General features: G+C 45.3%; 1 protein-coding gene across 12 annotated transcripts in view; it reads right to left on the bottom strand.

The window, feature by feature from the left end:
- The window catches only part of SOX5 (SRY-box transcription factor 5), a 729,285-nt gene that overhangs the window by 310,109 nt on the left and 397,830 nt on the right, over positions 1 to 21,346 (bottom strand). For 9 of the 12 annotated variants that reach the window (XM_060279172.1, XM_035127886.2, XM_035127887.2 and 6 more), the window contains one exon: positions 4,177 to 4,408. In XM_060279172.1, the coding sequence (XP_060135155.1) occupies positions 4,177 to 4,407 (231 nt within the window). In that variant the 5' untranslated portion in view covers position 4,408. The remainder of the gene's footprint in view (positions 1 to 4,176; positions 4,409 to 21,346) is intronic. The other 3 variants (XM_060279177.1, XM_060279175.1, XM_060279176.1) reach the window with 1 other exon arrangement.

Below are 21,346 nucleotides of genomic sequence, written 5' to 3'. Positions count from 1 at the left end.
GGGGGCTGCCCGGTCTTCTGGGTGGACAAGAAAGACACGCAACAGCGCCGTCTTGTGGTGGACTTTAGACGGCTGAATTCGGTGACAGAGCCAGTGGCTTTCCCCATGCCCAGAGTGGATGATCTCCTGACAGCGGCACGCAGGGGCAAGATTTTCACCAAGCTGGACCTAAGGGGGGCGTACAACTTGATCAGGATCCGGGAAGGAGATGAATGGAAAACCACGATGTTCACGCCTCTGGGCTCTTTTGAATATCTGGTGATGCCCTTCGGTTTGCAAGGGGGCTCAGCATGCTTCCAGGCCTTCATGCACCACGTCCTGGGGTCCCTCCTCTTCAGGAAATGCTTGGTCTTCCTAGATGACATCCTTATCTACTCGAATGACCCGGTGCAGCATGTGAAAGATGTCAGAGAGGTGTTGCAACGCCTGAAGGAGAACCACCTGTATGTGAAGCTGGAGAAGTGCAAGTTTCACACCAAAGAGGTGGACTTCCTGGGCTACAAGCTGTCAGACAAGGGGCTGGCGATGGACAAGGACAAGGTGCAGGCCATCCTGGACTGGCACAGCCCCAGGACGCGCAAAGATGCCCAACGCCTACTAGGCTTCGCTAACTTCTACAGGAAGTTCATCAAGAACTTCTCTCGCGTTACGGCTCCCATCACGGACTGCCTGAGAGGCAAGCAGAAGTTCAAGTGGACACCAGAGGCGCAAGCAGCGTTCGAAAGCCTCAAGAGAGTGTTCGCCTCAGACCAAAACCTGTTCCATGTGGTGCAGGACGCGCCCCTACGCATTGAGACAGATGCTTCTGAAAAAGCTGTGGGCGCAATTTTGTTGCAACTGGACGCCAACAGGGAGTGGAGACCCTGTGCCTTCTTCTCCAGGAAGCTGACACAGCCTGAACGCAACTACACAGTGTTTGATAGGGAACTTCTTGCGATCTACGCTGCGTTCCAGCACTGGCGACACTTCCTGGTGGGCGCAAAGCACCCCATCCAGGTGTGCACAGACCACAAGAACCTGGAGTTCTGGAGAACTGCCAGGGTGCTCAACCAGCGGCAGATACGGTGGGCAGAGTTCTTCTCGAACTTCAACTTCTCCATCCACTACATCCCGGGGGAGCAGAATGTCAGGGCGGATGCCCTCTCCCGCAAGCCAGAGTACATGGAGGAGGAGGCGCCACCAGCCCCAAGGCACATTTTCCCCCCGTCGGCATGGTCCTGCGGAGCAGCTGTGGTGAGCGAGGCAGAACTCACAGCACTGACGGCAGCGGATGAATTTGCCAACCGCATCTTCAGAGAACTGAGAGGGGGGAGGGAGCAGGCAAAAGACTTTGCCGAACGCAGAGGGCTGCTTTTCTACAAGGGTGCGCTGTACCTGCCCACCACCCAGCTTCGACGTACGGTCCTCAAGCAGATGCACGACAACCCTACAGCGGGGCATTTTGGAAGGGACAAAACCGCTCACCTAGTCATGAGACACTTCTGGTGGCCAGGGGTGCGGGAAGATGTTCGAGACTATGTAAGGGGCTGTACCACCTGCCAGCGGGCGAAGGTGGTCAGAGCAGCGCCACCAGGGTTGCTGGAGCCCTTAGCCACACCACACAGGCCGTGGGAAGTGGTGTCCATGGACTTCATCACAGATCTGCCTTCGTCCAGGGGTAAGACTGCAGTGTTGGTGGTGGTGGACCTTATGTCCAAAATGTGTCACTTTATACCGTGTGCCAGGGCAGTCTCGGCAGAAGAGACAGCCAAACTGTTTGTTGATCACATTTTCAGACTGCATGGATTACCTTTAAGGGTTATTTCGGATCGTGGCCGCCAATTTGTTTCCAGGTTCTGGCGGCGGCTCATGAACCTCCTGCAGGTGGAGGTCAGCTTGTCGACGGCTAGACACCCGCAGACCAACGGACAAGCGGAGAGGGTCAACGCCATTCTGCAGCAGTACCTGAGATGCTACGTCAGCCAGCGGCAAACGGACTGGGTGGATCGCTTGCCACTAGCAGAATTTGCCTACAACAATGCAGTGCACGTCTCCACAGGGGTGTCGCCCTTTAAGGCCAATTACGGGCGCGACCTCAGATCTTTCCCAGAGAGGGAGAGGGAGGAGGAGGAGGAGGAGGGCCCACAGGCTGAGGATTGGGCAGAGGAACTGGAGACGGTGCACCAGCAGCTCAGAGAACACTTGGAGAGGGCCAAGGAAGCGTACAAAAAGGGGGCAGATCGCCACAGGCGACAAGGGGAGGTCATCAGGGTGGGGGACAAGGTGTGGTTGTCCTCGGAGGGCCTTCCCACCAGAGGGAGGTGCAAAAAGCTGGCACCCAAAAGGCTGGGCCCCTTCACGGTCACGCAACAGGTAAACCCGGTGGCATACAGGCTGGCACTGCCAGAGGACATGAGGGTGCATCCAGTGTTTCATAGATCGCTGCTGTCGCCGTACAGGGAAAGCAGCAGGCTCCGAGACAGCGAACAAACCCCCGAGGGAGGGGGGGAGAGGGAAGGCAGGGAGCAACTCAATGAGGCCACGGCCATCCTGGATTCAAGGTGGGGGGTGGGGGGACTGGAGTACCTCATGGCATGGGAGGACGCTCCACCGTCCCAGAATGAATGGGTCCCAGCCACTCAGATACAGGAGGAATTCTTGGTGGAAGAATTTCACGCCCTCTTTCCCCACAGACCCAAGCCCTGGCACATGGAAAGGGAGGGGGAGGAGGAGGAGGCACGGGAGAGCAGCTCACCATGGCGCTGGGAAGCGGAGTTTGAGGAACCAGAGGATGAGGTATGGGTGTCACCGAGATCCACCCAGTCAGAGGAAGGAGCAGATTGGCAGAACGTTTTTACCCCCACCAGCTCTGACGCCACGGACTTTTTGGGATTCCCGTCCGCCCAGGCGGAAGGGGGGGGCTCGCAGGACTGGGGGGAGGTATTCACACCAACGGGCTCGGAGAGCACTGAGTTCTTAGGCTTCCAGTCGTCACCGACACATGGGGGGGGCCTGGGGAGGGGTGAAGGAGAGCTTGGGAGGGGGGTGGATGTGAGGGACAGGGGATATCGCGAAGTCCCTCCCCTCCTGAGTTCAAGCCCGTCCCCGAGCATAGGGGAAAGCAGGGAGAGTTCCGATTCCAGTGGGGAAGCAGGAAGTCGTGTCCGAGGCTCAGGCAAGGTAGAGGAGCCAGGGTCCCAGGTGGGACAGGAAGGGGCAAGCAAGGGGGGAAGACCCATCCCTCCAACTCCAGAATTACGCAGGAAGAGGAGGGGCAAGAGGATGGGTCTGCCAAAGCTTTTGTGTTGGAGAAAGACGCGCCAAAAGCCATTAGGAGGTTCTGAAACCGACTGACAACATCGCTCCGTGTAAATAGCAATGACTTGAGCACTGTAAATACGCAGCACCAATAAAAGAATAAAATGCAGAGCTGCGTAGCGTCGTTACTCTGAAGTAGTCCACTCCGGCCACTGTGACAACATCTATTTTGGCAGGCATGCCAACCTCAAGATTCCAGTATTGCAGCGGGTTGGACTAGATGACTCTCGGGGTCCCTTCCAACTCTACGATTCTGTGGTTCTATGTGGATTGTGAACCTCTTTGTGCCTCCTGTAATTCCCCCTCATCCCTGAGAAGTTACCCCCCAACCACTCCTGTCCCACAAAACATCCTCCCTAAATCCACAGATTCCCTATGCAGTCGGTGTAGCTCTCTTATCTCTACCCTACTAGGAAATCTGAAGATGTAGGGAGGAGGAAGTGTGGGACAGCCACAAGGAGAATGACACATGCATGAGGGAGAATGAAAGGGGTTCACAATGCACATTAAGCCGAGCTATGGGTGGGTCCTTCATTCCGCAACCTCACTGGGGAGGAGGGAGGTTATTTATTTTTCACTCTATCACTTGATTGATCTGAGGATTTCGACAACTGCTTTCCAACTTGGCGAGGGCCTCAGCAGAGAGCTGGAGGTTTGAGAGAGGTGGTGCATTTGGTCCTTGATGAAACAACGCTCTGTTGGAAGAAGGGGGCGCCAGGAAGAAAAGTGGTCCGGCTAGGTCAAAGTTTTCCCATTATTGTGATGTGTTCCGTACATGTGATGGCAAAGCCGCGCACCGTACAAAAGGAGAGGTCTTTAGATGCCAAGCTATTGTGGAGGCAAAAGCGAAAGCACAATAGGAGCCTGGAGGAGACCTACCATTGTGTTTTGCTGAGAGGTGGGAGTTCTGTGGCCGCAAGGCTCCTGCGTCAGCAGAGAAACTGGCTGAAATTCCTCAGAATGAGGCTTGTTGGGATAACTCACATGCAAAGGAAGGTGAAAGGCTTGGAGCCCGTCACTCTCCTCTTCTTCCACTTTCTGTCTGCTTGTCACCATGGCTACCTCTCCATCTGTTTCCCCATACGGAGAGGCTGGTCGCTTGGAAGACATCCTACAAGGAACAAAAGAGGGGGAAATAATGAAACCTCCACATAAATCCTTAATGCCGTCATTGTGTGGTGAGGGGCCATTGTAACAGAAATGCCTTTTTTGTGCTGGCGGAGAGCAGGAAACCATCCAAATACCACTGCAAAGCACACACAATCGGGAACAACGGCCAAGCAGGTAGCAGCAGAATAGCGCCTGTTTGTTGTGAGAATAATACACTAATATAGCACTCTCTTGTATGCTGGGTTCTTAAACACAGTCACAAGGGGAGGGGGAAATTACCTAAGAGCACAACATAATGAAATGCAATTCCACTTTATTTTATTTTTATATAGTCAGAGGGGGACTTGATTCTTTCTCTCTCGCTCTCTCTTTAAAAAATACCACGTTTTGGAAGAGTTTGCAAAAGGCAGAACATCTGTCCGGTGTACATGGCTGTTGACTTGCTCCTCTCTCTCTCTCTCTCTCTCTCTCTCTCTCTCTCTCTCTCTCTCTCTCTCTCTCTCTCTCACACACACACACACACACACACACACACACACACCATATTTTTCTGCATTGAAAGGGGAAAACAACCATAATGTTGTGAAGCTCAAACTTTTGTGCTGCTGAAAGTTTAGCAGTTGCATTAGCAGCCATTCTGTACATCTGTATTTGCGTGTTTAAGCCACAAACTGGAACAGTAAAGGCTGGTCCACACATGGGTAAGAGTAGAATCAAGTGAGAGTAAGATCAAGTGATGACTTGCTTGCGAGTATCAGCTATCACACAGGGAGAACTTTCCTATCATTCAGTGTCAACTTTTAGTGCATGAGTCTGAGATGCCCGAAGCGTTGAGTGATCAAATGACATACCAGCCCTCTGGGCACCACCCTATTCAAACTCATGCACAAAGCCCTATACAACTTAGGACCAGGGTACCTTTTTTTAAAAAAATGCACCTCAGCCCTGACCAGATGTCAAAGAGAAAAACATCTACCAGACTTTTAAAAGACATCTGAAAGCAGCCCTGTTTAGGGAAGCTTTTTAATGTTTAACCTTAAATGCAGGTGCCCATTGCAGAGGAGTGGGCATCAACAGGCAAGCTCCGCCTCTCCCACACAACTAGAAAATGCAGCAGTCATGGGTCCCACTTTACCGTGTCCTCTGAAAGGCTGTCTGGTCCAGGTTTGGTTTAAAGATATAGAACCAGAAAAAAAGATGGATTCAAACTTCAAGAAAGAATGGATTCAAACTTCAAGAAAGAAAATTCCACCTAAACATTAGGAAGAACTTCCTGACAGTAAGAGCTGTTCGGCAGTGGAATTTGCTACCAAGGAGTGTGGTGGAGTCTCCTTATTTGGACGTCTTTAAGCAGAGGCTTGACAGGCATATGTCAAGAATGCTTTGATGGTGTTTCCTGCTTGGCAGGGGGTTGGACTGGATGGCCCTTGTGGTCTCTTCCAACTCTATGATTCTATGATTCTAAGAGAGAGCAGGAATCTTGGGTGTTGCTTAGGGAAGCTTTTATTGTTTAATAGATTGTTGTATTTTAATATTTTGTTGGAAGCTGACCAGAGTGGCTGGGGAAACCCAGCCAGATGGGCAGGGTATTATTATTATTATTATTATTATTATTATTATTATTATTATTATTATTATTACTTATATACCCAACTGATCACTGTGTTGCACATGAGAGGGCTTTCTGCAGATACCATCCTATCTAGAGGTCTGTTCTGCAGGATGTTGAAATAAAGTCTTTTGTGTGGTGGCCCCTAATACTTTCGAATACACATCAGATGAACACCATTTCTACTGAGTTATTGGCATCTGTTGGATACTTTCCTCTTTCAGCAAGCCTTCAAAGTGGGGAATTTTTTAGAAAAGCAAACAAACAAACAGATGGCATGTTTTTGGATTTCAAATTGTTTTTATATATGTGGTTCTTTGAATTGCTCTTATGTGTGTACAGTAATGGTTTGATTTTGTTTTTTGTTTTAAAAAATAACCTGTAAAGCTAAATGGGAACCAATAGCAGTTCAGGTTTTCCGTGCAGGGCCGTCTTAAGTATATTTGGCGCCCTGGTGCCGTGGTGCGACGGATCCCTCCGGCACCCCCGCCCCGTTTCCCAGCATGGCCGGAGCTGCGTGGCCGGGCCGGTGGGCGCAGCGCACAGCGTGGCTGCCGGGGGTGCAGCTCCGCGGCGGGTGGGCGGGCGCAGCTCCGCAGCAGGCAGGTGGGCACAGCTGTGCAGCGCCCCCTGGCGGGCGGGCGCCCTGGCACCCTGCGCCACCCAGCCTGGCCGTAGGGCTGGCCCTGTTTCCGTGGATTCCCATTTGCTCCAATTCAGTGGTAAAAAGTGAGTTTTCTTAGGGAGAGTGCCAGAGCAAAAAAGAACGAGCTTGGACATGGACCTAGAAAGCCCATATTTCTAAGCACTTGAAGGGAAATGAGACAGATGGGATAGACAAACAGAGATATATAGATAGATAGCTAAATGGGAGGACCTGAAGGTTAAAATCCTTGCTGCTTAAAACTGGGCTTAAGTGAAGCAACTTTGTGCTCCTGAATACATAATGTCCAGGCTCCATTTCTTGGGAAAGTAAGAAAAGCAAAAGAAAATCCAGCATTCACAACATTCTAATAACAGCATTGCTGGTTTTCCTTTCCACAGTTGGAAAAGGTCCGTTTCAAAAGCCTAGTACCCACTTGAACCACAGAGGGTGTTGCGGGGACAGAAGGGTGCTGTGATCTTGAGCATGTCCATAGAATTTGACACAGGGAACGTGAAACAGCACTCAACTGGGCCAGGCAACAAGCAGCACCTTTAAACAGCCTTTATTAAGGGCTTATTTCACTCCTAATGACCTGATTTGAAAAGCCATTCTCCCCCTCAAAACTGTGAGACTTAATAATAATTTTAAAAAATGACTGATCCCTTCTCTCAGGAATAGTACTTGAGAAATTTGGTTTCTGAAAATTTCAGTGCAAACTGACTGGATCCGCAGATCTGCACCAAATATCCTTGGGATTTTGCACTTCCCTGAATTTTGTGATACGGTTCTTGGTTCAAAAAGATACCCAAAATGCAAGTGTGTATTCTAGCATAAAATATGTTCTAAATTGCATATCTTGAGGGGCAAAAAGGCACACTTAAATTCTATTTTGTCATAAAATATGTGTTTAAATATGAATGTTCCTGTAGCATTTTTTTTATAAAAAAAGTTCTAAATTGTTAAGGGCTAGAAGCAGACAGACCCATCCATCCATCCCTACCTTTAACTATGCATGCTCATCATCTGTTGCATAAAACAGGAAGGGGAACTTGTTGCTACCCATCCATTGCTGGACTCCAGCTCCCATCAGTCTATGCCTGCATGGCCAATGGTCACAGATGACAGGAGCTGGAGTCCCAGCAAAACCTGGAAGGACGCAGGTTGCCTATCTCTGGTCTGGAAGGAGAAAACAGATTGCTAAGCTTGTGGTAAACCTTGTGTTTTCAGGTGGAAAAGAAGATAAAAGCATATTCTTGTCATTTTAACATGGTGCCATAAATACAATGCATTTTATGGAGTACTATATATATATTTGTACAAATGCCCCAGCACCAGAGAGCTACTGCCCAAAGCCCAAACATTTAACAAAATTTAGGGAAAAGCAGAATTTACCGTGAATCCAACCAATTACTTTCTAATTCTCCAATAAATAAATAGACCTGGCATCTACTCCGAAGTCAAATGCTACCAACAAATACCTTCAACACAATTTATGCTTATGTGAAGAAGCCTATCAATGCTCACACTAGCTTGATTATTGTGCTATTACCACACCTCGAAGTTTCACCACTATTCTGCTTAAATAATAGGTTTATCAACTAATGCTTTAGTGCAGGCATCCCCAAACTTCAGCCTTCCAGATGTTTTGGACTACAATTCCCATCATCCCTGACTACTGGTCCTGTTAGCTAGGGATCATGGGAGTTGTAGGCCAAAACATCTGGAGGGCTGCAGTTTGGGGATGCCTGCTTTAGTGGGAATTCTTCTAGGACCATCACACAGACATCTTACTATGGGACAAATGCAAGTTCCCTCAGAGGTTCATGCCTCCAAGGCAACGACATCCATGTGCCTTTCAAGGAGTGGCTATGCACACCCTGTTCTAATTAAACAAAGGAGGGAAAATAGAAAACCAGGGCAGGGATGGAATTGAGTGTTTGGAACCATGAGCAGGAGCCCTCCAAACTGGCAGCATTTTGTTGAAGGTCTCACTTCTACCTTTATATTAACAAGATAATAATGTGCATAATTTGCAACCCACTAAGCTGATCATGGATCGTTGCCTTGTCATGGCGAAGGGGCTTGAATAACTCCAAGACACTATGAGCTATGCCGTGCAGGGCCACCCAAGACAGACAGGTCATATCCAAGAGTTTAGACTAAATGTCATGAACCTGGAGAAGGAACTGGCAAACCACTCCAGTATTTTGCCAAGAAAACTCCATGGACATAAAAAGGAGAAGCTTTGAGAAGAAAGTGAGAGTTTCTATTTAATGGGGTCATGGGGAGTCGAACACGAATAAGACGACTAAACAACAAAGCTGAATGCAGGTTGACCACTAGAACTCTAATAAGCCTCAACGCTTTGCCCAGAGGAACATAGGAAGCTTGCCTTATACTGAGTCAAATTCATTGACCTCAGTATTGTCTACACTGACTGGCAGTGGCTCTCCAAAGTTTCAGATAAGGAATCTCCCCCAGTCCTGCCTGGAGATGGCGGGGATTGAACCTGAGACTTTCATCATGCTCTACCCCGAGCGACGCCATTCCTCCTTGCAAAAGCAGGGAGGCTGTCAAGTATCTGGTCGACCCACAAGATCTGTTGAGCTGATTTTATATCGTTGGATCACAAATTGCCCAAGCCTGAAAGATAATGGACACAATATACCTCAAAGCATTCCTCAGAAAGACCCACGAAGGGAAAACGCTAATGTTCTCGCACATCTCCCATTCATTGCAGTGGATCGTGCCCTTTTTGCAAACGCTTTCTAACCAATTTTGATAACCTCCCACTGCTTTGACTTGGCTCGTTCAATGAGGGATGATTCCTTCAGAGACATCTCGACCCAAAGCAGATGCACAAAGCGTCCCATATTCAGAAGGGTGTTGTCATCTTGCATACAGCCACCTTCAATTCCAACTCAACTGCTTATACCATAAAATTATGAAAGTCTAATCTTGTTACATTCAGCAGAATGCTCCAGAAATACTTCAAGAAATCCACAAAGGCGCTTGGGGGGGGGGAGAGAGAACTGGCTTAGCCATGTCTTTAAAAGTGACAAACACCGAAGTGTCAGGAGAAAAAGATATGGGGCTATAAATCGTAACTTGTTGGGGAATTAATTAAGGGATTCATCAATCATTACGCAGCTAACACCACATCTATATGTATATACAGCTGAAATCCCATCAGCTGCCACAACCTTACAGCAATCCACAGGTTCACAACTCCCGAAGTCCTTCTCTTCTGACTATTTATAAATGACTTTGTATAATCTAGCATTAAGACCTGTAATTATAAAACAGCATTAAAAACAGGCCTGCATAGTTATGGATAATTACAGTTGGTACACTTTGGAGCAGAAAATTCCCAACAGAAATAGAAGGCATTTCCATTCAAACACAGGCTTTGCCTTTTTTGACAGTTCCAAGTCCACAGGATATAACAAGATGCTTTAAACTGCATCTCTCCCCAACCATGCACACTTCTTTTTAATGTAACAGACCCCCCCCTCTATTTCTCCATAAGAGCAAAGTTGGTTTCTCACTAAGTCCAATGATGCATGGATGGAGTCAATCAGCCAGCTTTGAGATCAGGGTGAAAACTGGTTGGCTCCAGCTTTTCTTTCATATGATTTAAGCTTGATCAGTATTCTATTTATACAAAGGTCTTGCCTTCCTTATACATTTTCATAATATTAGAACTCAAGATTCATCCAATACAGCAAATCAGTCAAAGGTCCTAGTGTACAAGAACAAAGGTATCTGCCTTATGTCCAGTTACAGGTAGGTAGCCGTGCTGGTCTGATGCAGTCAAAAAAAAATAAAAAAAAATCATTCCAGTAGCACCTTAGAGACCAACTAAGTTTGTCATAGGTATGAGCTTTTGTGTGCATGCACACTTCTTCAGATACACTGAAACAGAAGTCACCAGACCCTTATATATTGCTGAAAAATTGGCACACAGGATTTGTTCATCCAAGAGTTCTTGCACTCTGTGGCAGGACTTCATAACCTACACAAACCAACAAAGAAAGATGACCAACACCTTTCTATACCCTTCTTTAGACTGTGGAAGGCAGGCTGAATTATGGATAGCCATGGTCATCAGTCTCGAAGAGTAACAGCCTATCTGTACATTGCAGACATGAGCTGTACAGAAGTGATTTTGCCCAAAGTCTGGGATATGGGGAAGAAAGACCAATATTACTATAGACCTTAAGACTGCTGCTAAACATTACTGGATAAGCCTCTCAGTGATGGCTTGCTCACTGTTGCTCTTACAGGTTTGTTTTATGTTCATTTTTTATGTAGCATTTCCTTATGTTATTTATTAATTAATGTGATTTCTTATTAACCATACTGTCCTGGGGTGGGTTGCAGTAACAACAGAGTTTGCTATAATAAAAAGAGATGAAGCCGTTACAGAACAGTGCACATTCAGCAAAAGAGGCAGATCCCTCAAAACGAAATACCTCAACGGTCAAGACCCCTGGGGAAAGGGGACTTTGGCATACATCACAAGCAGTATAATGAAGATTCTTGAGACACCTCTGTGGGGATGGAGTCTCACAATTTAGGGACTGCCCCAGAGAAAACTCTAGCTAGGGATGCCACACTTTTGAGGGTGGCAGAACTACCAAGAGGACCCCTTCAAACGATCTTAACGTCTGAGAAAGTTGGCAGAAATTTTAACAACAACAATGGGGGGGGGGAATGGACCAAGGCCTGAGTCACAGTGGACACTTGAAGCTGAACTAAAATAAAATAAAAATTGAGACATCAGAGCAGCCTTACCCAACCTTGAGTTCCTAGATGTTGTTGGGCTACACCAGGCATCCCCAAACTTCGGCCCTCCAGATGTTTTGGACTACAATTCCCATCATCCCTGACCACTGGTCCTGTTAGCTAGGGATCATGGGAGTTGTAGGCCAAAACATCTGGAGGGCCGCACTTTGGGGATGCCTGGGCTACACCTTCCATCATCCCTTGTCAGCAGGACCAAAGGCCAGGGATGATGGGAGCTGTAGTCCAATAGGACCCACCGTTGGGAAAGGCTCATCTAGAGAACAAGCTTCAGGGAAGTCACTAACCCCCCAATACTCCTCTTCCACTATATGTGTTTCTTTACTGAAAGAAAAACAAACAAACAAAGAACCCTAACTTGTTAATCATTTTTTAAAAATGCCACAAAATGAAATAAATAAAAAGGTGTCTCTGCTGTCAATCATTCTGGGACATAATAATCTGTTAATTATTAGTTTCTATGAACACATCAATCACTCACCATTTTTTATATGCATGCATGCTATTTTTCCTCCCCTTTTTTTCTGTAATGGGCAAAGGGAAACAATAGATTGGTTAACACATTCCAAGTGAACAAACTCTGAGCCAACAAGCTCCCTGACAGCAGACACCCTCGGCACACCTCTGTGCAACTTAATTTCATGTAAATGCGATCTGGACTCAAGGCTTGGCAAATGGAAACCAGCATAGACTGTGCCACGATCTCTTTTGCATATTGGCAAAGGTTGCCAAAACCATTGCATGGAAGTCAAGATACGTGCCTAAAGCTCACCAACGTGAAAAGATGAGAAGCTGCTTTTAAACTGTCACCGGAGCATCATGCCGAGGACTGTCTACACTGATTGGCAGCAGCTCTCCAGGGTTTCAGAGAATAACCCTTCCCAGTCCGGCCTGCCGATGGCGGGGATTGAAACTGGAACCTTGAGCACGCAAAGCGGGTGCTCTGCCACTGAGGCTACAGCCCTTGCCAATATGAAGAGACTGTAAAAATGTACAACCTTGAAATCTCACTGATATATGGGTTGATGGATCGTGTGAAGACCAGATATGGAAATCGGAGCATGAACCAAGCCAGGCAAAAACTTTTCCTCTGTTGTCCAGGCAAAAATAGAAATTATCTTGTTGTTTAGTCGTTTAGTCGTGTCCAACTCTTCGTGACCCCATGGACCATAGCACGCCAGGCACTCCTGTCTTGCACTGCCTCCCGCAGTTTGGTCAAACTCATGTTCGTAGCTTCGAGAACACTGTCCAACCATCTCGTCCTCTGTCGTCCCCTTCTCCTTGTGCCCTCCATCTTTCCCAACATCAAGGTCTTTTCCAAGGATTCTTCTCTTCTCATGAGGTGGCCAAAGTATTGGAGCCTCAGCTTCAGGATCTGTCCTTCCAGTGAGCACTCAGGGCTGATTTCCTTCAGAATGGATAGGTTTGATCTTCTTACAGTCCATGGGACTCTCAAGAGTCTCCTCCAGCACCATATTATATTAGCCCTGGCCAATCCAGAGGCTTTGTTTGGTTTATTAACTGACCCGGCTGATGCTGAACATTGTCTTTGCACCTCTGGGCTTACCATAGCTGCCAAGTTCTCCCTTTTTTAAAGGGAAATTCCCTTATGCTGAATAGGCTTCCTCGCGAGAAAAGGGAAAACTTGGCAGCTATGGGGCTTACCGACACATAACCTTTGCCCCAGATTTTTTAGGCACAGGTCTGCACTTTAAGGCACCACGTAAAAACACTTATTTGTATTTTAAAGAATTTTGCCCTGGTGCTCTTTAATGCTGAATTGAAACAATCAGCAATTTGGATTTTCTGCAGATTGCTACTTCCTCCGATTTGGTGGTAAGTAGTGGGTTTTCACGGGGAAAGTGCCAGGTTTTTTTTTTTAAAAAAAAAGCACTCAGATACAACACTTGAAAGTGCTGACCTGTGCCTAGAAAAGGGGTAGAAAAAGAAGCCTGGATGAGGCCTCAATCACAAACAGCTGCATTTGGCCAAGGAGGAAGCCAGAAAAGATACTTATTTTTTTTCTTGCAGTATTTCAACTAAGAGAGTAGGGGATTGTGATAGAGATGTATGGTTGTTCTGAGTTGGTTAGAGCGGTAACGCCAAGGTTGCAGGTTCGATCCCCATATGGGACACCTGCACATTCTGGGGGGTTGGACTAGATGATCCTCAGGGTCCCTTCCAAATCTTTGATATTGCCCTGGAAGAAGGTACACTTTTGCCTAAACACATTGCTACTATACTTTTTTGGGGGGTGCAGGACTTTGAGATCTCTCTTCTCTTTTGTTTTGTTGCTTCCATTGGCTGGATGTTCAAGACTGAGGATGGAAAGGCTCCCAGTCACTCTATATGAATCCCAGCCAATCAGGAGACACTGGGAGCCAAATAGGGCAGGGAAAAGTAAACCAAGGACATTATTTGCTGGGATCACTTTTTGTCTAGGCCTCCAGACAGAAAGGGCCTTTGGATTAGCCCAACAGAGATTCCACACCGTACTATACTGTACAGAAAAAGGAAATGCTCACATAATAGAATAAAATTGCAATTTTCGAAGTCAAACTAGTGCTAGCTAAATAGCCAAAAGTGGCTGTCAAGAAAGCAGTCATTAGATGTTTGTTAGCCAAAAAGAAGTCAGTTTCCCCTGAAAACGAGAGGTAATTAGAAAAATAATTCCTTAAAGGATAAATGATCCATTTCCTCCTTAAAGTTATCTATAAAATTAACAGTCAGACAGTGGGGCAGCGCTGAAACAAATTTGCCTCTCAAAAGTCTACTAAAAATTCTCCATAATGAAGTTTGATTCTGAATATCCTCCAGATATTCTCATCATACTCAAACATTTGCCAAATATTAATTGCATATTTGACATCCAATGATATTTAATGTCAGCATTTGATATGTGACACTTCATGTTTGACAGTATTTGAAAGTTGACAAGAAATTGCATTTAATATTTGACAGATGTTGGTAGCCAACATGCCAACATGGTATTTGGCATGGTTTAAAGGCACATTATGCAGTAACTACCTGGAAATCCTACATATGCTGCCATGATTGAAATGAAGAGAAATAAATGTGGTTAAGAAATAATGGGTGGTGTCCAATGCTACTGTTCCACTAGCTCAAGAGACTCTTCTTCCTTGAGTTCTGGTGGGTTGGGGACCCCAGAGAAGATTTTGGGGGTATGCAGGGGAAAGAGAGGAGACAGGGGTGCTGTTGCAGCAGTGGAAGCCTGCTAGTCCTGCTTTGGATACAACCCAATGAATTGCGTGTTCGATGACTGACATGCAACAGCATTTGATAGTTTTTTATTTAAAAGATATATGGCCAACACTTCATCAGTATATAAGTGGCAGGGTGAGGTTCAGCATAAAATAGACAGCCAACATACTGGTAAATAATCATAAAACAACTGCATCAACAACAGAACAGATACCAGTATTTTGAATGCAACACCATGTGCCAGATGACATGCAATGGCACTCAGTATTTGGTATACTGATAGCTTATGAGGTGTACTGTTTAATGACTAGAAAAACAAGAGTGGCCAAATTAGCCCAAAGCAACCACTGAGGTAAATCTTCCCATTTAAGATGCAATTGTTGTTGTTGTTGTTGTTGTTGTTACAGCGGTACCTTTGGTTACGAACTTAAATTTGTTCCAGAGGTCCGTTCTTAACCTGAAACCATCCTTAACCTGAGGTACCACTTTAGCTAATGGGGCCTCCCCCTGCCGCCGTGCCGCTGCTGCACGATTTCTGTTCTCATCCTGAGGTAAAGTTTTTAACCCGAGGTACTACTTCCGGGTTAGCGGAGTCTGTAACCCGAAGTGTTTGTAACCCGAGGTGTTTGTAACCCGAGGTACCACTGTATTATTATTATTATTATTGACATTTGAGTGGCGAATTTAGACATGTTCGCACAGGACAATTTTCCACCGTGCTACCTCACAGTCAAGCCACCAAGGAACCATTTCAAAGAGGAAAAGTTCAAGGAAATAGCTTTGGCTGGCGCACCAACAGAAACTGGGCACCTGCTTACCTCCGTTTGGGCAAGCGTTTCGATGCCAGGGACAGGCAATGGCTTTCAGCTCCCAACGTATTTCCAGCATGGCCCTGCGCACTGGCAACAGCTACCCATAATCCAGCTCCCACCTGCCCATGTCAAGACCTAACAGGCCGAGGAGTGGAGACCAAGGCATAGGACTGTGGCTTCAGCCCCAGGGAACATTCCGGCATGTCAAGCACAATGGGCTTCTATCAGCACAAATTTGGAAACAGCAGGACGCGGCCATTGTTTACATTCGGAGAAGGCCTGGCCTGATCGGTGACTTCTCTCATGCAAAAAGCCTCTGCTTGGTTGGGCTTGAATTAAACCTGCAAGCTCATTTATTTGTTTAAAAACTCCTCCGAAGTTAGTGCTTGTCCTTTAAAAAAAAAAAAAAGCTGACTGAATTTATTCTCCTAGAGCTACTCTAAGGAATTTACTTCACGTTTAACTACAAGGGAACAAGGTAGTGTTTGGTATTATTATTATTATCATCATCATCATCATCATCATCATCATCAATTTCCCCTTGAAAGAGAAGGAAAATGCTTGGCACTGACAGAGGGGGAATACACACACACACACACAACCACACACACTATTGAAAACTAGTTTATGATAGATTAAACACTTCCTGAGTGACACAATGGGTCAGTGAATCTGGTTATTAACTGGAAGGGGTTTGGAGCCCACCCAGGGATAGCTGTGGGCAGGATTCCTGCATTGCAGGGGGTTGTACTAGATGACCCTCGAGGTCCCTTCCAACTCTACAATTCTATGATTCTGCTAGAGCACTAAAGATAAAAGGTAGTTAATCTATAAGGAAAGAGATAGAATCCATATTGGGACAACACCTCTAACTGGGCCAATCTCAATGTCACAAAACAGTGGGAGAGTTTTGAGTGCACTGCAACTTATACCTAAAAGAAAAGGAATAATTATTTTCCCTCGCCCTCTTTCTCTGTTCTCATACATATATTTCCTATAGATCTTCCATTGGAAGGAGAGCCATAGTTCCATGACAGAGCATCTGATTTGCATGCAGGTCTTTGGTTCAGTTGGTGCCAATCAGTATAGACAATACTGAGTGAGAGAGACCAATGGCCTGACTCAATATAAAAGCAGCTTCCTACTTCACCGCCCCCACCCCTTTACTTTCTCCTTATACTTTCTTTCTCATGTCTCAAAGGTGGGGAACCTTTTGAGCTCCACTCCAGAAGCCAACTTTGACAGGTGGGCAGGACAGTGCACCTGTCAATCACACAATGTCATGATGGCACCACAGGAATGGCAGGTGGGCTGCCCTGCCCGGCCGCCAAAATCACATGTGCAGGTTTCCCAAGTGCCTGACAGCCAGCTGAGCAAAAACACAGGCAAGGCGGGGTTAAATCCTATCCACCCGCACATCAGCTGACATCATGAGTGACATCAACAGACATATCTCGTTCTTTCTCATGCATTACAGATATACTTCATACAGCAGGAGTAGTCAGAGTCATTCCAAGCTTTCGGCCATGCTGACTGCTGTTGATGGACCGCAGTCCCAGTCAAAAGGGTACCATGTGGACTAACAAAATGAATTTCAATAAGGACAAATATAAGGTTCTGGATAGCTCAGGCTCTTAATCTTGGGGTTGTGAGTTTGAGTCCCATGCTGGGCGAAAGATTCCTGAATTGCAGGGGGTTGGACTAGATGACCCTCATGGTCCCTGCCAACTGTAAGATCCCAGGATCTATGATCTACATTTAGGCAGGAAGAACCAGCTGCAAAATATGATATGGAGGGCATATGACTTGCCAGTAGTACATGTGAAAAGGATCTAGGAGCCTTGGTGGACCACAAGCTTAGCATGAGTCAAGAGTGTGATACAGCAGCAAAAAAGGCTAATGCTATTTGCCCCAGTGTTGCGACATCTCACGCGTGCAACACCAAGTGCATTGGGATGGCGCCCCTCTCCCATCGCCCTCACAAGCTGGCGCATTTTAAAACACCCCTTCACAAAAGCATATGAGGGCTATGAAAGCAAAAAATTCAAAACCAATATTCATAGAACTGTAGACCTGAAACCTTGGGAAATATGGGGCGGCCATTAGATCCTAAATGGCTGCCGTATTGCGCAAGAGTGGGCAATCCTTTAGCAGAAGAAACACCTGGAAATTCATCCAGCAGTTGTGTTACTTTGAAATACAGCAGGCTCACTGTTGGCACTGGGTGCAAAAAATGGTGGAAGGGGCAGCGGGGGCCCTGCCATATATTGTCCTGTAGAAATGAGGTGCATTTCAGATTTCCCATTTCTGCGTTAATTTGTAGAAATATTTTTTACATTTCAACAGGCAACCATTTTCTAAATGAAAAAAATAAACCTTATTCTTGTAAAATGTGTTACAACTGAATCACCATGTACATGTCTTATTTAAGGGGAGAAAACTGAAGTGTTGGGGAAGGGAGGAACTAACTTCTGACTGAGCCTGACTTTTGAGAAAATAAATCAACTCCTAAACACAACAATTTATTCCGCCTCTCCCTGCTAACGTTGCAGCTACTATGGGCTGCAAATCCCGCTCCCCATATTAACAATAACACCCATGAATGTTTATAGCTGTAAATTGCAGCAAGGGCGGATCGTGTCTAAATTGCGGCAAAAAAGAAAAGAAAACTTTTCACCAAGGAGAGATGTTTGTGGGTTTTTCTTTTTTTTTACCCCCACAACTTACTCCCATGCCTTATTGCGTGTACGGCCTTCTCCTCTGTAAATAAAGTGTTTAGGAGAGCAGTGATTCCAACTCCCGTTAACAATATCGCGGCAATAATTCCTTCCAAACAGAAGCTCTGATTCTGGCGCAACAAGCCATTTGGTGTCTACCTCTGGTGCCAGCCAGCTCCAATGCACAGCTCCCTTAGTGCTCTCTGTTTTTAAGCCCCACAAAATCAATAACATAATGCACTCACTTTCGTCAAAAAGAGTTCCTCGCCTTTCATTTCACTCCCTTCCTACATCCGCTGCTCCCCCCTCCCAAAAAACCAACAACAACTACACACAACTTTTTTTGCTATTATTTTGAAAGTGATGCCTCTTCTGTCCTCTGTAGGCTGGGAGTCGATGGGAAAGAACCCCATTTAAATATCTTGAAACGGTTCTGAATTCTGGATCTCCCTCACTACATTCCCCCCCCAATGAAATTTCACGACATTCAAGTTCAGAATAAACATTTCAACTGAAGCATGTGTGTGTGTGTGTGTGTGTGTGTGTGTGTGTGTGTGTTTAATATATGTATAATCACAATCAACACGAACATCTAAAACAACATACACACAAATCCCACCTCGAAATCTAATTCTGTGTTACACAACACTGTTTAACATTTAGGCACTTCCTAAAGGTGTCGACATGCTTATTTTAGAGAAATAGAGCAGAGTGACATATTTTAGCGCATATTTTAGTAATGTGTGCGTCTCTGCATATGCCTTGAGGACAACATTTGTGTATGCGTCTATTTTGGAGAATTTAATATATAGACAGAGAAACATCAACACCAAAAAATAAAAATAAATCAATATTCAAAAACGAGAGAGAATATTTAATTCAGTCTCAATACCCTTATTGCCTTTGGAGGATGTTTAGATAGATAATTCAGGCTGCAATCCTGACCTTACTTATCTGGGAATTAGCTCCACTGAATTCGACAGGAATGACTTCTGAGTAGACATGGTCAGGATTGTGCTGCAACTGTATGAATTTTACAGAGCAATCATCTGCTCAGAAGTAAGCCGAGTTAGTTTAACAGGGTTTGCTCTCAGGTAAGCATAGAGTATATTTAATCCTTAATCGGTCAATTGCCTTTATATATGAATTAAAACATTTTTTTCTGAAGTGAAAATATTTTCTATCTAGAGGATGTATATAGGGGATGCAGTAGATATGACCTCCAAAAGAAATGGAAATATTTCTTTTAAGATGACACTTGAAGTTTTCATGGCAACTTGTATGTATGTGTGTATATATATATATATATATATAGAGAGAGAGAGAGAGAGAGAGAGAGAGAGAGAGAGAGAGAGAGAGAGAGCGCAAACTGTCTCCTGATTAAATGGGTCAATACTTTAGTTGTTTAAAAGTTCATTTTTAATAAAATGAATTAATTCAGTTTTATGCCCTAATACAGGCATACCCACCAAACACACACACACACACACACACACACACACACACACACACACACAGAACCCCTCTATACAAACCATTATGCCCCTTTCTAAATCTAAAGCATCATAAAATATAATGAATAGTCTTAAACGTTCGGAACCATATATATATATATATATATATATATATATATATATATATATATATATATATATATACTGCTGCCACCCTCCCTCCTTTTAAGGCTTCACCTACTATAGCATAATGTCAAAAAGTATGAGCTGTGAGCCAGGAAATTCCCCATTCAAATATCACCTCACCCACTTATCAAATGGTCTCTTTGCAAGAAGCAAAGCAATTTCCTGAGCCTCAGTTTCTCTACTACCTACAACGTGGGACTATAGCTTACCTTACAGGGCTGTTGTACAAATTAGTGAGATAATATATAAAGCACGGTAAACAATCAGAAAATGCTGTGTGAATATTATTATTATTATTATTATTATTATTATTATTATTATTATTATTCAAAGTCAACAGGAAGGAAATAAATTGCAGGACATCAGTGACTTTCCTTTTTCTCTTAATTACTGTTCTTGCCATCCTGCATGTTCTTCCTCATTTGTTCCACACATTTTAAATGTTATTTTAAAATAGAATCCCATGCCAGAAAAGAGAAAGAAAATGAATGGGGGGGGGGAATTGAATGGAAAGCTAGCCTCCCCCCCTCCCCCCAACGCCTGTCTAAACCCAGCAAAGAATTAGGCTTTGTGCATCTCACGAGTGCATTGCTGAAGACAGGGAAAGAATCAAAACCACCACCATCATAAAACTGTTAAGTAGTTGAATAGGTGTCCAAAACTATTTTCACATATGCACATTCTGGAATGCAAAATAGTAACAGATTCTCTCCACTGGTCTTGCCGGGGGTTAAGATTATTTACGCAGGGCTGCTCCTGCTTTCTAACAACAGATGTATTATGTGTAAAAGGAGTCAGACAGACCACCTTCATATTCATTCACACACACACACAGTCGGAATTTTTAATATACTGAAAGATTTAATCTTCAGAATGAGCCGCTATCCAACTAAACCTGGGATACACAGACTGATCGCATGCATCTCTTGTAAAAATAAATCCCACTGAGCCGGACAAAACTTTCTTCTGTTGGTAAACACACACACAGTCCTGTTAAGCTGATTTCTGGCCCAATGGCGAAGCCAGAATCATTAGCAAATAAAACCAGGTATCCTGCCTTAAAGTTGATCCTACGAAAAGCCTGGAGAGGCATTGCAATACCTATGTTGCTAATTTCTGGGGAAGAGCCATAGATCTGTGGCAGGGGATCTGCCATACATGCAAAAGGTCCCAGGTTCAATCTCCAAGTAAGTTGAAAACCCTCAGGAAGACCCAGAGATGAAAGCCCAGAGAGCTGCTGCCAGTCAGTGTAGACAATACAGAGCTGGGTGGACCCATGGGCTGATTCAGTATAAGGCAGCTCCCAATGTCTCTACATTCCGAAAGTGCCAGGAGGCTCTCCATTCACTTCCCAGCCCCCCAAATTTCCCCTGTTTTGTTTCGCTGAGACAAGACTGACACAGCTATTCCCTCCGCAATAATTGGCAAAGGAGCTGTGCCAGGAGGATGCAAACTCCAAAGCAAATGAATAAAATAAAACATATTTG

This window comes from Zootoca vivipara, chromosome 10 (assembly GCF_963506605.1).
Source record: "Zootoca vivipara chromosome 10, rZooViv1.1, whole genome shotgun sequence".
Classification (NCBI taxonomy): domain Eukaryota; kingdom Metazoa; phylum Chordata; class Lepidosauria; order Squamata; family Lacertidae; genus Zootoca; species Zootoca vivipara.
This window is presented reverse-complemented; position numbering and strand designations above follow the sequence as displayed.